This window comes from Embiotoca jacksoni, unplaced genomic scaffold, assembly GCF_022577435.1.
Source record: "Embiotoca jacksoni isolate LCO1_2020_lvr unplaced genomic scaffold, fEmbJac1.0.p SCAF_6, whole genome shotgun sequence".
NCBI lineage: Eukaryota > Metazoa > Chordata > Actinopteri > Embiotocidae > Embiotoca > Embiotoca jacksoni.
Window position 1 is genome coordinate 10411754 of NW_027185414.1, and position 13025 is coordinate 10424778.

General features: G+C 38.8%; 1 protein-coding gene across 1 annotated transcript in view; it reads left to right on the forward strand.

Moving 5' to 3' along the window:
• Positions 1-13025, forward strand: part of ush2a (Usher syndrome 2A (autosomal recessive, mild)) — a 201609-nt gene that overhangs the window by 21245 nt on the left and 167339 nt on the right. Inside the window, exons 6-11 of the mRNA XM_069174459.1 lie at positions 2384-2447; positions 3290-3391; positions 3640-3829; positions 6624-6838; positions 9338-9559; positions 12058-12151. Of these exons, the coding sequence (XP_069030560.1) occupies positions 2384-2447; positions 3290-3391; positions 3640-3829; positions 6624-6838; positions 9338-9559; positions 12058-12151 (887 nt within the window). The remainder of the gene's footprint in view (positions 1-2383; positions 2448-3289; positions 3392-3639; positions 3830-6623; positions 6839-9337; positions 9560-12057; positions 12152-13025) is intronic.

The following is a 13025-nucleotide window of genomic DNA, read 5'->3' on the forward strand; positions in this document are numbered from 1 at the left end:
GTATGTAATCCAGCTTTACTGTTTGTAATTTTTCTCTCCTTTATATGAGCATCACTGATTACCCTTTTACTCTTCTGCAGCTGTATCACGGCTGGAAAAACAGATGCAAACAGATTAAAACACTGTTTGGTTACACTGCTTCTCGTTTCTCGTTGTGTATGAAAAGCATTTGGGGGAAAAAAAAAAGGGCTATATAGATGCTGTCTGTTTATCATTTATGACATACTCGCTGCTTAAAGAATGTTTGCTGCCTCCAGAATCCTGGGATCATGGCTGTCACTGACTAAACCACAACTGAATTCTGGATAAATACAAATAGGAAATAGCATCTTAATATTGATAGTTCCTCTGTGACAGGGCCAGTTGAAGGCAGAAAAAAGAGGCAAAACCAATACATACTTCTTATGTCCCTGTATTAACTGCCATCAGTTCAAACAACGTTAAAACAAAGAAGAGGAAGAGAAACGGATGACAGAAACTAAAACACACGGAAAGAAGAAAGAGACCGACACAGAGAAGAGAGAATTAAGGCTTATACCTTGCATCATCCCAGTAACAATAGGGAGAGTGCTTTTCAGAGGAAGGCATAATCCCATTTCCACACGCTAAAGAAATCCTGAGCCAAAGCCTAAGGCTGCACAACCACACACTGATCTTACACACTTACATCCATAACACTCCCTCACACTTTCTCTCTGTTTTACTCGCATACTTCCCCCCAAAACACACACGCCAAAGCCTCTCTCAAATGCAAATACACACATGCACGCACACACATACACACATACACTCTCTAAAGTAAGGATGATTTTTGGAATACGCAAGGTAAAGCCTCGAACACACGCAGACAAAGCTAGACATGGCACGGGTTCTGTCGATCCTTAGAGACGTTATCCATCTTCTAAGAGTTATTGTCAAACTAAACAGAAGTTGGTTGGACACTAAAAGATTGCGTCCCTCTTTGGACCAGAGTCATCGTCTGTGTGGGTCTCTTATGTCCGATCCAACTCTGTCACGTATGTATGGTTGTGCTTGGAGATGTGTTGGGGGCTTGCCTGTGTTTATTTATGTGTTTGATGGTGTCTTTGGTGTGCAGTCTAGTATCACCATGTGTGTCTGGACATTGTGCCATTACGTTTGAGGTATTCCATTATATGTATGCTTGTTTTGAAAGCTAGGTATATATTGCCCAACATCTTGCCATTTTACTGTTTGGAGATCTTTTTTTGTTGTTGTGTTTTTGCTGCAAAGATACATTCTTAGATTAGAAAGTATTTACAAAGCCCCAACTTTGCTTGTTCTAACTGCCCAAGTGAGAAGATTTCCTGCTTTACTTTTAGGGTTTTTCCACAGACTCCGGTCACGTAGAGGATAACTGTTGTAGTCCTGCTTGGTAGCAGTGCCATGTGCCGCCAGCCGATGATAGTCTCCTCCCCTTAGCTGTGTCACTGGCAGCTAAACTCATGTGTTTCTGTGCTGAAGACAGAAAAGAAAACAAAGAGAAAACTCCTTTGCTGCTTCTTCTGAATCTCTGTGTGTGATACTAAACTCCAAACCACTGTGATCCTGTTTTCGATATCAGTCTTATTTTGCTGGTTACTAATTGCTTTCAGCCATACTGGGACTGTTAAGTGAACTTAAAAGATTTGCTCTGGTGAACCACGAGAAAATATTGTTTGTCTCCAAGTCAGTGGAGCTTTATTAGAAATGCTATTCTGAAACAAACAGGTTTAATCTACCTGATATGGACATGGTATTCACCTGTTTGATGAGCAGATCAATTTTAAACAATGCTGGGAGGGATAGTACAAACAGCAATGGACACAGTGATCTGTAAAAGGCTGTATATGACTTTTACTTTAATAACTACAAAATGTTGCTCTACATCGTACTAATATTATTTTCCACAGTTTGGAAAAAAGTTTTTTTTGTTGTTTCCATACAGAGATTGTCCATACAATGCTTTTGCAGATAGTGCTACAGTTAAGAATCAGATCCATTACAAACAGAGAGGAAACAAACTAATGAGACCCTGTGAGGTACTGTTTTTATTTCCTCTGTGGTAAAAATTAGTGTAACGGGTAGGTAATACCTGGTTGTTCTTAGATCTATTTTGGCTTTCCATCATCCAAGCTAATGAATTTGCCCTCAGAAGCCTTGCTGCTCTCTAGTGGAGGCAAATGAAGACTGTGGCAGATCTTGTTCAGCTTTGTATTGTGAACTTGGCCATTATAAGCAGCTGTGGGCAGCCTCACTTAGCTGGTATCAAGAAACTGATAAGATAATCTACTAAATACTGTGAAATCCTCTCACTCACTGCCTTCAGTGCAAACCCATTAACACCTTCTTTATGTTCTTTTCTACTCCTGTTTCATCTCTCCAGGGTCTAATCAGTTCATTGGGCGGATGCAAGACTTTAGATTTTATCCTGCCACTTTGACCAACAGGTGAGTCTGGTAGGATGAAGCAGACAAACAGGTAATGAACAGGGGAGAGAAGGAGGGAGGAATCATATAAAGGACCAAAGGAAATGAGTGTCAAAGAAACGTTAGAAGGAATGAGTAAGGGAACAATGAGCTACACAGAAAAACAAATTAAAGTCTATCTATATATAGACTGAATAAAACGTAAAGGGATAGAACTGGGGAACAATAGACAGATACTGTATAGACTAACGCAACTACAGAAGAGGAGCAGTATGAAGGGACAAAGGAAAAGATGGTTAAGGGAAAGAAGGAGCAAGCTAATCATTGCATCTTAAGATCCATACTGCTTCCAGAGGATTTCCCTGAGAATTCAATACAAAGCAATTACTGTCTTACTTACCAGTGATGTACTGCACACAGTAAGGACTTGGAGCTTACAAGTTTGTCCTGTCAAGATTGGGGAAGACAAAATGAGACAGTGCGTCTTCAAATTATGCCTTTGATTTTTCACTTTCCACTAAATGTTCTGTTAAAAGGTACTTAAAGATTGAAGTCTTGTTCGATCGTTTGTGTTTCTTTGTCACAACTTTGACCGGATCGAGAGCCCATGCCACACATTCTGGGAGTCCTTATTATTTTCTCTTTTTGGTGTTATTTGTTTAATATGTAATATTGCCATGCAATTTGAGCTCAATATGATTAAATACAAAATGCTAATTCATTTAAGTACTGTTTAACTTATGAATGTTAATGATAGTTCATTATTCCTTTTGATACCCCAATTGTCTTTGCACCGGATTAGATTTTGCCTCAGTGCCATATAATAGTTTGATATACTGTTTTTTGTTTTTTTGTTTTAACAGAGAAATAGTAGAGCTGTACTCGGGAGTCCTGCCCGAGCTCCATGTCCAGTCTGAGTGTCGATGTCCTCCCAGTCACCCGAGAGTGCATCCTTTAGTCGAGAGGTACAGGATCACAACTTCATGTGTTCTCTACATATATTTTCAGACTCCTTAAATATGATTAAAAAAATAATCATTATTCTTTAGCAAAGAATTAAAGCAATAATTCTCAATACTTTTATAATTAAATATTTGTAAATTTTTAGCAGATGCAAGAATAAAGTGAAAGTCCTCTATTGAAACCACTATTATCTTGTTTTATGTTACGCCACTGGTACTATTTTACATGTAAATAATGTCACTGTTAACAGATACTGCATTCCCAATGCTGTTGAGGACACTACCAATGACAGAGTCTTAAGACTGAACCTCAATGCCCATCCACTCAGTTATATCAATGATCAGGACATGGGCACCACATGGCGATCAAAGATTATGACTACACAGGAACTGGATAAAGGAGTCACCATCACAGTGGATTTGGCTACCGGACAATACCAGGTAATGCATCTAATATCAGCCATGTGCAGCCAAGCAGACACACACACACGTTATTCTATAATGCGGATAGACAAACAAGTGTGTGACTACACAGAATAATTAAGTACAGTATTTTATCTGTAGGCTGAACTTTGTTTGACAAAAAGACTATTCTCCAGACTTAGACTTTATTTTTTGAACTGTAATAGATGTTGAAGACAGCATCTTCTTCAAGATCATGGGAATGCATGAACAGTGGTATACATTGTGATCACCCTATTAGCAATTAATGCAACAGCCTGCACAATGATGTAGTGGAGATGTCAAGTATTCTGGTTGGACAAGGTAAATTCCATCATTTTGCGGTATACAGTTGAAATGCTACAATTCAAAAACTACAGTGCATATCTGCCCGCAGTGTGCAGCGGACACTTCTTTCTAAACTCTTCAGTTAGACACAGGGGAGTAGAGCGAGAGAAAGAGAGGGAGATTGCTAGATTTGGGCGTGGTCAACTCTGGGGTTGTCAAAAGACTCATCCCTCTTCTCTCTGAGCTGTGTATGTGAGTGTGGGCAGGATTTTGAGAGCTGTCCTGATGTGGTCGCTCAACTCAAATCCCCAGATAAAAGACACTTTGTGAAGTTCAGGGCGTGTGTGTGTGTGTGTGTGTGTGTGTGTGTGTGTGTGTGTGTGTGTGGTGGAGGGGGGGGGGGGGGGAGGAAACTACTTCCATGTGTCTGTGGTAATGTGTGTGTGTGATGTCTAAGGGTTTTCTGTTTTCGGTTTAAGTCCTTAATTTGGATTTGAGGTTGTCCGGACATAATGTTGAGTAATGACTTTAAGCCAAATGACATGTTTTGTGCAGTTTGTCGCCTCCATGCTCACAGCAGGTCCACAGCTCAGCCCACTTTTGTTCTGTAATATGATATTTGTGTCACTTGATGTGGTGAAAGCCCATCCAAATTACACAACCCCCTTTATTCATGTTTTTGTTCATCTTTACATTTTCATTGTAGGCGTTTCAACCGGTGAACATTTGATCATGCAGACAAAAATCATTCCAATACTAGAATGAATGCCATGGGGACATTATGAAGATCTTAATGATTATTACCAGCGCTACAATCCATGACAGCTGTCTAAACTGAAGACATTTCTTTTACTCTGGTTCTTCTTTTACAGCCGTCTGAAGGTTAAATTTTGTGCGACAAACACTACACTGTTGCAACTAAGGCTTGAGATAGACTTGCTTTTTAACGCTGTAGCTGTCAGCTTTGATCCTTGCAGTAGACATTAGGTATTCGTGTTGGCAACCGTGTGCATCATGAACATTATCGCTCACATACCCATGTTCCCTGTGTGTTACTGGAGGACTCCACTAGAAGCGGAGAACAAACAGAGAACGAAGGATATTATTAGAACATCTGGATTTGCCTGATCTAAACAATAAACAATGCGTCAATTTAGGAGGTCACCACTTTGCTGATTCTGAGATCATAGGTGGACAAAACACACTATGGGCACCATCCCCACTCAGTATTTCCAGCATTTTACACGGTGCATGAATGTAACACTCTTAGAATTGTTTCCATTTCGTTTTTCAGGTCTCTGACTCTGTCACATCTCCACACTGCTCTGACGAGTTATATGTATATTGAATCTTGTGGACGTGTTATGTTAATTTCTGAACCAGCACTCCAAACAGGTGCAGGATACGCGAGGCAGCCAATCATGTGAATTCAAACGTGTAGTTTAAAGCAAGTATATGTCTGGCCAAAGAGAAACGAGCATTCTTATCAGCACATTAGACTTGTCCTTTTGAGTCATTGCTTCACAGTTTCTACTGCAAATCAACATCCAGACTGGAGACATCGACATTAAAACCAGTTGACACTGTTCAATGAAAAGTTATAGATCAATTAAATCTTTTCTCTCTGCCAGTTCTGTCAGTACTGTACCTTCCTACCAATCCTTCCCTGACGTCTCTATCCAAAACACCGGCTAACCAGGGCTGCAGCTGTGCACTCCATCTTCTTTTGTAGAAGTCTGTCCAAAATGTCGCCTGTAGCTGGTTTATTTGTGCTGTTGTTTACCTATTTATTTCACTGTTATGTAACAATATAAAACATAATGACCATAAGGTCCTCAGTATGTTCATACATCATCTGCTTGCTGAGCAGATCAGTTTTAAATAATGCTGGGAGGAATAGTACAAACAGCAACAGCTAATATGATCTATTACACGCTGGATAACATTATTGGCTCTTGGCAGTATATTGTAACTGCTGAATTCATACTGGAAACTCTGCATGTCCCAGTTAACAATAAGATTCCTCTGAGGCAATGATACACATTTTCTATCTGGTCACACCCAATACCTAAATGTGTCAGGTGGGGTCTGGCTATAAAAATACCCAAATGTGGTTGGCACAGCCCTTACACACTGGGCAGGGCACACTTGACTACAGTCTGCACTGCAGGGAAATACAGGCGTAAAAGTAAACAAAGACTTGCCAGTAAAAATGGTATCGACACGCTGCACCTAACTAACAAACAGTATTTTAATGTTGAAGGAAGCAGAAAATTTTTAATACCTTTTAATATAATATGATTTGAAATGGCAACAGATCTTACTGTGGCCTAGAAAATTATTGAGACAAATAAATATGTCTAAAAGTCTTAACAAAAAGTGAGCATCTGAAGCTTCACTGTGGTGGGATTTGCTAAATGCTAGTTTTTTTTTCATTGTGGTACATTGTACAGGTGCACCAGTGTTGCGGATCTGGTTCTAAATCTTCACCCTTCTCTCCCTCCAGGTGTTCTACGTTATAGTTCAGTTTGGCGGCCTCTTGCCTGAGTCAGTTCTGATCCAGAGACAGAAGCGTGACCTCACTGAACCTGAGAGTGGCACCACCACAGAACAGCCGTGGCTGGACTGGCAGTATATGGCCAGAAACTGCAGTGTGTTTGAAATGCATAACAACGGGCCTTTACTAAGACCAGACTCAGTCAACTGCCTGCAGCTGCCCAGGTAGGTGGGATGTGAGATGTATGGAAAAATATCAGTATTACTGACTATATGGAGTAATGGTTTGCAGAAAAACACTACCTATCTACTGATATGCTGAAGGCCTATAGAACACTGAAGACCGAATTGTCCGTTTCTGGGGAAAAAAAAAATCCTTCTGTGTTTCCCACTTTCAGAGAAGTTGAAGGATCATTTGTGGTTTGACAATATTAATATGCCTCTTATACACATGAAACCCTTTGAAAACCCTGTGAACTATTTGAATCTAGAAGTTTACAATTTTCACTGGATATCATCTGGACAACAATTCTGCTTATATCACAATATGCTTTGGTCGTATTATTAGTCCTTGGGAAATCAGAGAGAGCAAACACATATTTAGTGGCTTGCAGGAAATTCAGTACTGTTGTCAAATTTGAAATAAATTATTGTCCTCTACTATGTTATTAGTCTGATAAAAGCAGAAGATTGTCCCATTTTAAAATGAAGCTCAAACTTATACTTTTTGGGGCATTCTCCCTGAAGTGGGACCACATAGTCTTGCATTATGCTCTTAGGTAGTCATGGCCTTTTCAATGCAGAGGAGATCACAGAAATTTGCTGGCAAGACTAAAGAGGTATATAAACTCTCACAAACGTATACATGTACCGTTATGCTCGCACATGGGCAACATGCACAAAAGTCAAAAGAAATCAAAGAAAACAAGACACACCTTCATACACGTATAGCGCAGGTAACGCACGCACACACACACACACACACACACACACACACACACACACACACACACACACACACACTGGCACCCTCACAGTGACTAGATTTATAAAGCTAACCACCTACAGCGCTGCCTTGGCACATGACCGTTAACAGGCTCTCAATTGGCACTAGATACAGAACTGGACCTGGAACATAGTCGAACATACACACACAATCTCACACACTAAATCTTGGCATTGCTACTTGTATCAAGGGCTTGGTTGGCAGTAGATAGAACAGGAATGAATAGATCACAGATTATGTAGTCATTGCTTATTTTTCACTTGACTGACAAATGATATCACATACAACCTATCCTGGCACAGTTACACATGTTAGTTAAATTGGCATGAGAGCAATTGAACCTCACGTTGGTAACATATTATCACATTAGTGGTTGATAATTATATCAAAAAAGAGAACTTTATTTGATCTTGCAAGATTTATGTTTTTTTTTTAATCTTTCTAGATTTATTTAATCCTGTGAGACACATTGCATCCTCTGAGCCCAGCAGAGTGTTTGGCAAGATAAATTTAGACACGCCTCAGTCATTTCAGGTTATCATGTTTACAGCTTGTCTACATATACAGATAAATAGGTAGGTTGTGAGGTAATAGAGGTGAGAAGCATTAACCAAAGAAATAAACGTGCAGATGTTTACAAAAATTCCACTGGAACCACTGTCTCACACCAAATTGATCTTGTTTACATCAAACTGAAATTTATACTGAATATAAAGCAAAGATCAGCAGCAAATAACGACTCCATTTTGTATTTGTTTGAAATAAGGAATAATTGTTTTATGCCAAATTCACAGACTTCTCTAATACTCTTTAAACTACTCAGTTCCATACAGATGTTGGCAAGTTGCCATTTTGTAAAATGCTACTAACTAATTAATCACCTGTCAACTGGCAGCACACTGGAAGCAGTTTTGTGTCTAGACGTGGAAACTTTTCCCATGTGTAACTCAACAATTTGTATTCAGAATCACCTACTGGCCCCAGGACACTGGTGTGTGTGTGTGTGTGTGTGTGTGTGTGTGTGTGTGTGTGTGTGTGTGTGTGTGTGTGTGTGTGTGTGTGTAAAAGTACATTTTTAAAGGGATATGAACAGTTCATTAGTTGTAAATAAAAAAATTCAAAAGATGCATGAGAGGAAGGGGGCCCACAGAAACTGCTTACGTCCACAATTCTTTGCTACACCCCTGCCAAGACATAATGTAAAAAGCTACAGTGGGAATACCATTTTTTGTTGTGTTGATTAGTTAAACGTGTCTATATTTTTTCATAGCAAAGACAAACATTTCATAGCAAACACTAAATGCCATGATATCTCAGGAACAGAAATTTCTTAAAATTTGCCACAGACGGTCACTTTGACTTCAGGGTGAACTGATTAGAATTTAGTGGTCATAGTTTTGACCTTAAAAAACACATTTATGGCCATAACTCAATCAGTCATCCATTAATTATGACAACTTTCACACAAATATTTAAACTGATAAACTGATTATTTTCTGTCTGTTATTTAAAATCATAATTAAGGAGCAGAAGGGGAGATTGTGACCATATTTCACATTTATGACAGATACTGAATTGGTGACATTACCCTGGAGTGTCCATCTAGAAATGGTTATTATTGTATAGATCTCCTTTGCTGTCAGGATTGAAGTTATGTGTGGAGCATCCACATTTTAGACTTTATTGTTAATTGTTTATTTATGTCTCCTGTGTACCAGTGACGTGCCCTTCTCAGGAGGAAACATCACATTCAGCCTGCTGACCACACAGCCAAACCTGAGGCCTGGTTATAACGACTTCTACAACACTCCTGCCCTGCAGGACATGGTGCAAGCTGCCCAGGTCAGGATACATATGAGTGGGCAATTCCACACCAGAGGAGTCGGGGTGAACCAGCGACACAGATACTTTGCCATCAATGAGATCACCATCAGTGGCAGGTGAGAAGTTAAACATTTTTATCCAGAGAACTACTGTTGTTTATGAAAGTTTTTGATGGAGTTATTTTAAAAGTTATCTGTGTCTGTAAATCTACAGAGGAAGGAAGGAAGGCAGAGAAATTGGAATTATCACAGCTGAGACTAAATTAAATATGGCATTTTTGTATATATGATATGATAATCTGGAATCACACTGAATTTAAATTTCTTGACATATTTTTGTGTTAACAAATTCAGAAATGAATGTAGAGGAAACACCATAAGTAGCATATTTATATTTCTAGCACCCACTCCTGTCGCTCACCAAATCTTATGTAATTGTTATAAGTGGTTGAAACATTTGACCATATTTTAAAAAAAACAAACCGAGAGAGCACAGTTCGATGAAATATTTTGACACAGACTGTTGAGTTTGAGCAGAGCTTTCTGAGAGTAATTGTGAACACACATCTCTTCATTAGACTGACAGAGTGACTCTTTTTTATGACTGTGGTAATTATAGGATTATGCAGGAGGCAATCATCTCTAACTCTTTCTCTCCCTCCCCCTCCCTCTAAGCTGTTTTAATTAGTAGCTTGTTATAGTGAAGTAGGAGAAACAGAGATTTAGAGCTGCTGAAATCTCATCTGTGCATTATTCATCCCTCCCCGTCTCTCCTTTCTCTTTCATTCTTCTTCCGTCTCTTTCTCTGTCCGCTCTTCATTCTTTATAAAGCATTATATGCATGTAAGGAGGAGAAATTTCAGCCCCTTTACATCTACATTACTGTGGACTAGACACAACATACAGCAGTATTTAAATGTAGCAATATCACAGCCTGACCAGTGCTCAATTTTATAATTAGAGTTTAAAAAAATCTGATATATCATTTTTGATAAGGATCTGTTAAACCTTTTTTTTTGTGTCACAGTAATACCTCCTGTGAAGCAAACCTCAAACATATCTTTAGCTCGACTAGGTTCAATTCAATTCAGTTGACCTTACAAGAGAGGAACCTGACAATTCAACAAATCCCCCATAAGCGGCAGTGTGGAGGCAAAACTCAGGAAGAAACTTCTGACAGAAGCAACAGATGTTTTCATGTTACTATCATCTTGCAATATAAATGTCACTAGATGGCTATTGTATTTAATATTTTTTCACATCACAAGAAGAACAAGAAAATATTTGAACCAAATTATTTTATTAAAAATGTCATAATTGGATATGGCATAGCATGTCATCAAGATAGAAAGAAGACAAATGCTACTGGTGTCCCTCACTTAGAGTTACAGCTTCCAGCTTAAGTCTGAAGTGTCTTTCTTTGTATATATGTAAACACAAGAAATTTGTAGGATAATTTATGTGTAAAACTCAGAAAATAAACAAATGAACAAACTCTGAGCCGTTTTAAAATTACAGACCAAAGAGCCCTTTTTTTTTTTAACTTCACCTCATTTCATTATCATCTTGAAGTATTCTTCAATGGTTAAAGGAAAGCCTTTTTTTAAGAACAGGTTTGTGTAAAGATGCTTTCTAGAAATCTCTTGACTTTCTAGAAGTGATGCCTTCTGTTCACTGCTCATGTACTGATGTTTGTGTAACTTTAAAATGTATGACTTTTGCTTCCTAAGTATGTTTTACTCAGGCCAGACGTGTGTACTTCCAGGTGGTTTGAGCAGCCTTCTGAAATGTTATAAACCCACCATTGTGCGTTACTGCACAGTCTTTGCGTTTGTGTCTTGTTATAGTAAATTACAAAAATTATCTGTATTTCTTTACCAGATGAACAATCCTCAAATTTTTCTTTGAATTATGAGTGAGAAAATTTATGTTTTGACTTTTATCAGTTTTATTTCAGTGAATCAAATCATTGCCCAGGTCTCAAAGGCTATGAATCTAAGACGTGTAGGCTACCACAAATCAGAAGTACCGCACAAAAGGACTTTTAATTCGATTTGAAATAGAGAAAATCATCAGTGCTTCATATTCGATTAATATAGGCAGCTTGTAACCGAAAGTGGCATAAAGAGAACAAGAGGTGAAAGGATACACAGAGGGAAGAATGAAAGAGAGAAAGCAACTGAATATCTGAATGAATAATTAAAAGACTGGCGTGCAGTGTGTGTGTGTGTGTGTGTGTGTGTGTGTGTGTGTGTGTGTGTGTGTGTGTGTGTGTGTGTGTGTGAGAGAGAGAGAGAGAGAGTGAGAGAGAGAGAGAGAGAGAGAGAGAGCTGTCTGCTACCCGTTATGTTGCTCTGATAACTCTTGGGATGACATTTATAAATGTTGAATGGGAACTTTCTAGTAGCACTACTGCTGTTCCATGGATGAGGGACGAAGGAGGTTTCAACAGAAACTTTTTCATGCTGTTTGCTTTCCTTTTTGTCATCACATTTGTGTTTGTTGTTTCTTTCTAATGAGAAATTGAATGATTTAATTTTCAAACTTAAACAATTATGTTTCCCAGTGTGTTCATTTTCCTTCTCACTCTCTCTCTGTTTCTGTCACCTGTGTAGATGTGAGTGTCACGGCCATGCAGACCACTGTGATACCAGCATGACACCGTACCGCTGTCTGTGTCTGCCAGAGAGCCACACAAAGGGAAACAACGTGAGTAACAAACGTGTCATCACAAAAACATACAAATGTGGACCTCATCTGTGACTGCAGTAATGGACCCCACACACCCTTTGGTAATATGTTGTGACGTTACAAGAAGGTCATGTTGAAAAGTTCCACCTATTAAATTCAAGTTTGTTACACTGGTTTGCTTTTTACGGTGGATTTCTATTCCCAATTATCAATATCTACAGCATTTTATATCCAGATATACAGCACACAAACACAAACACACACACACACACACACACACACACACACACACACACACACACACACACACTCAGCACAGAGGAATCCCCGGGGGAAAATCTCCTCATGGTCTTAATTAAGCACTTTCCCACTTAATGACAAGAGGACTTATTTAATAAATCACACACACACACACACACACACACACACACACACACACACACACACACACACACACACACACACACACACACACACACACACAAACAAACAAACAAACAAAGACATTTATTAGAAAACTCCTCTTTGTCCATCTCTATAGAAGATTTTTTTTTTTGAAAGAATTATTTATTGTTGATTTCACCATCTCTTTTTGCACACATCCTTTGTACTAACAAGGCCAGGCAGCTCTTCTTTAAACCATTTTGGGTCGTCAATCAGTAGAGAACTGATTTGATTCTCGGATAGGAAATGAGACCAAAATTGGACAAAGGAACAGATGAGATACCAAAATTTTATATGCATGCTTGAAATAAAATCAAATGGCTATTTATGTCTGCTCTACTAGGAGTGACGATTATAGTCACTGAATCCCAGATACTTCTGTTCATTTACGTTTTTTGGTTCAACCCCGGTTATCCCAATGAGTATTCACACATTGGTACTGTATGCT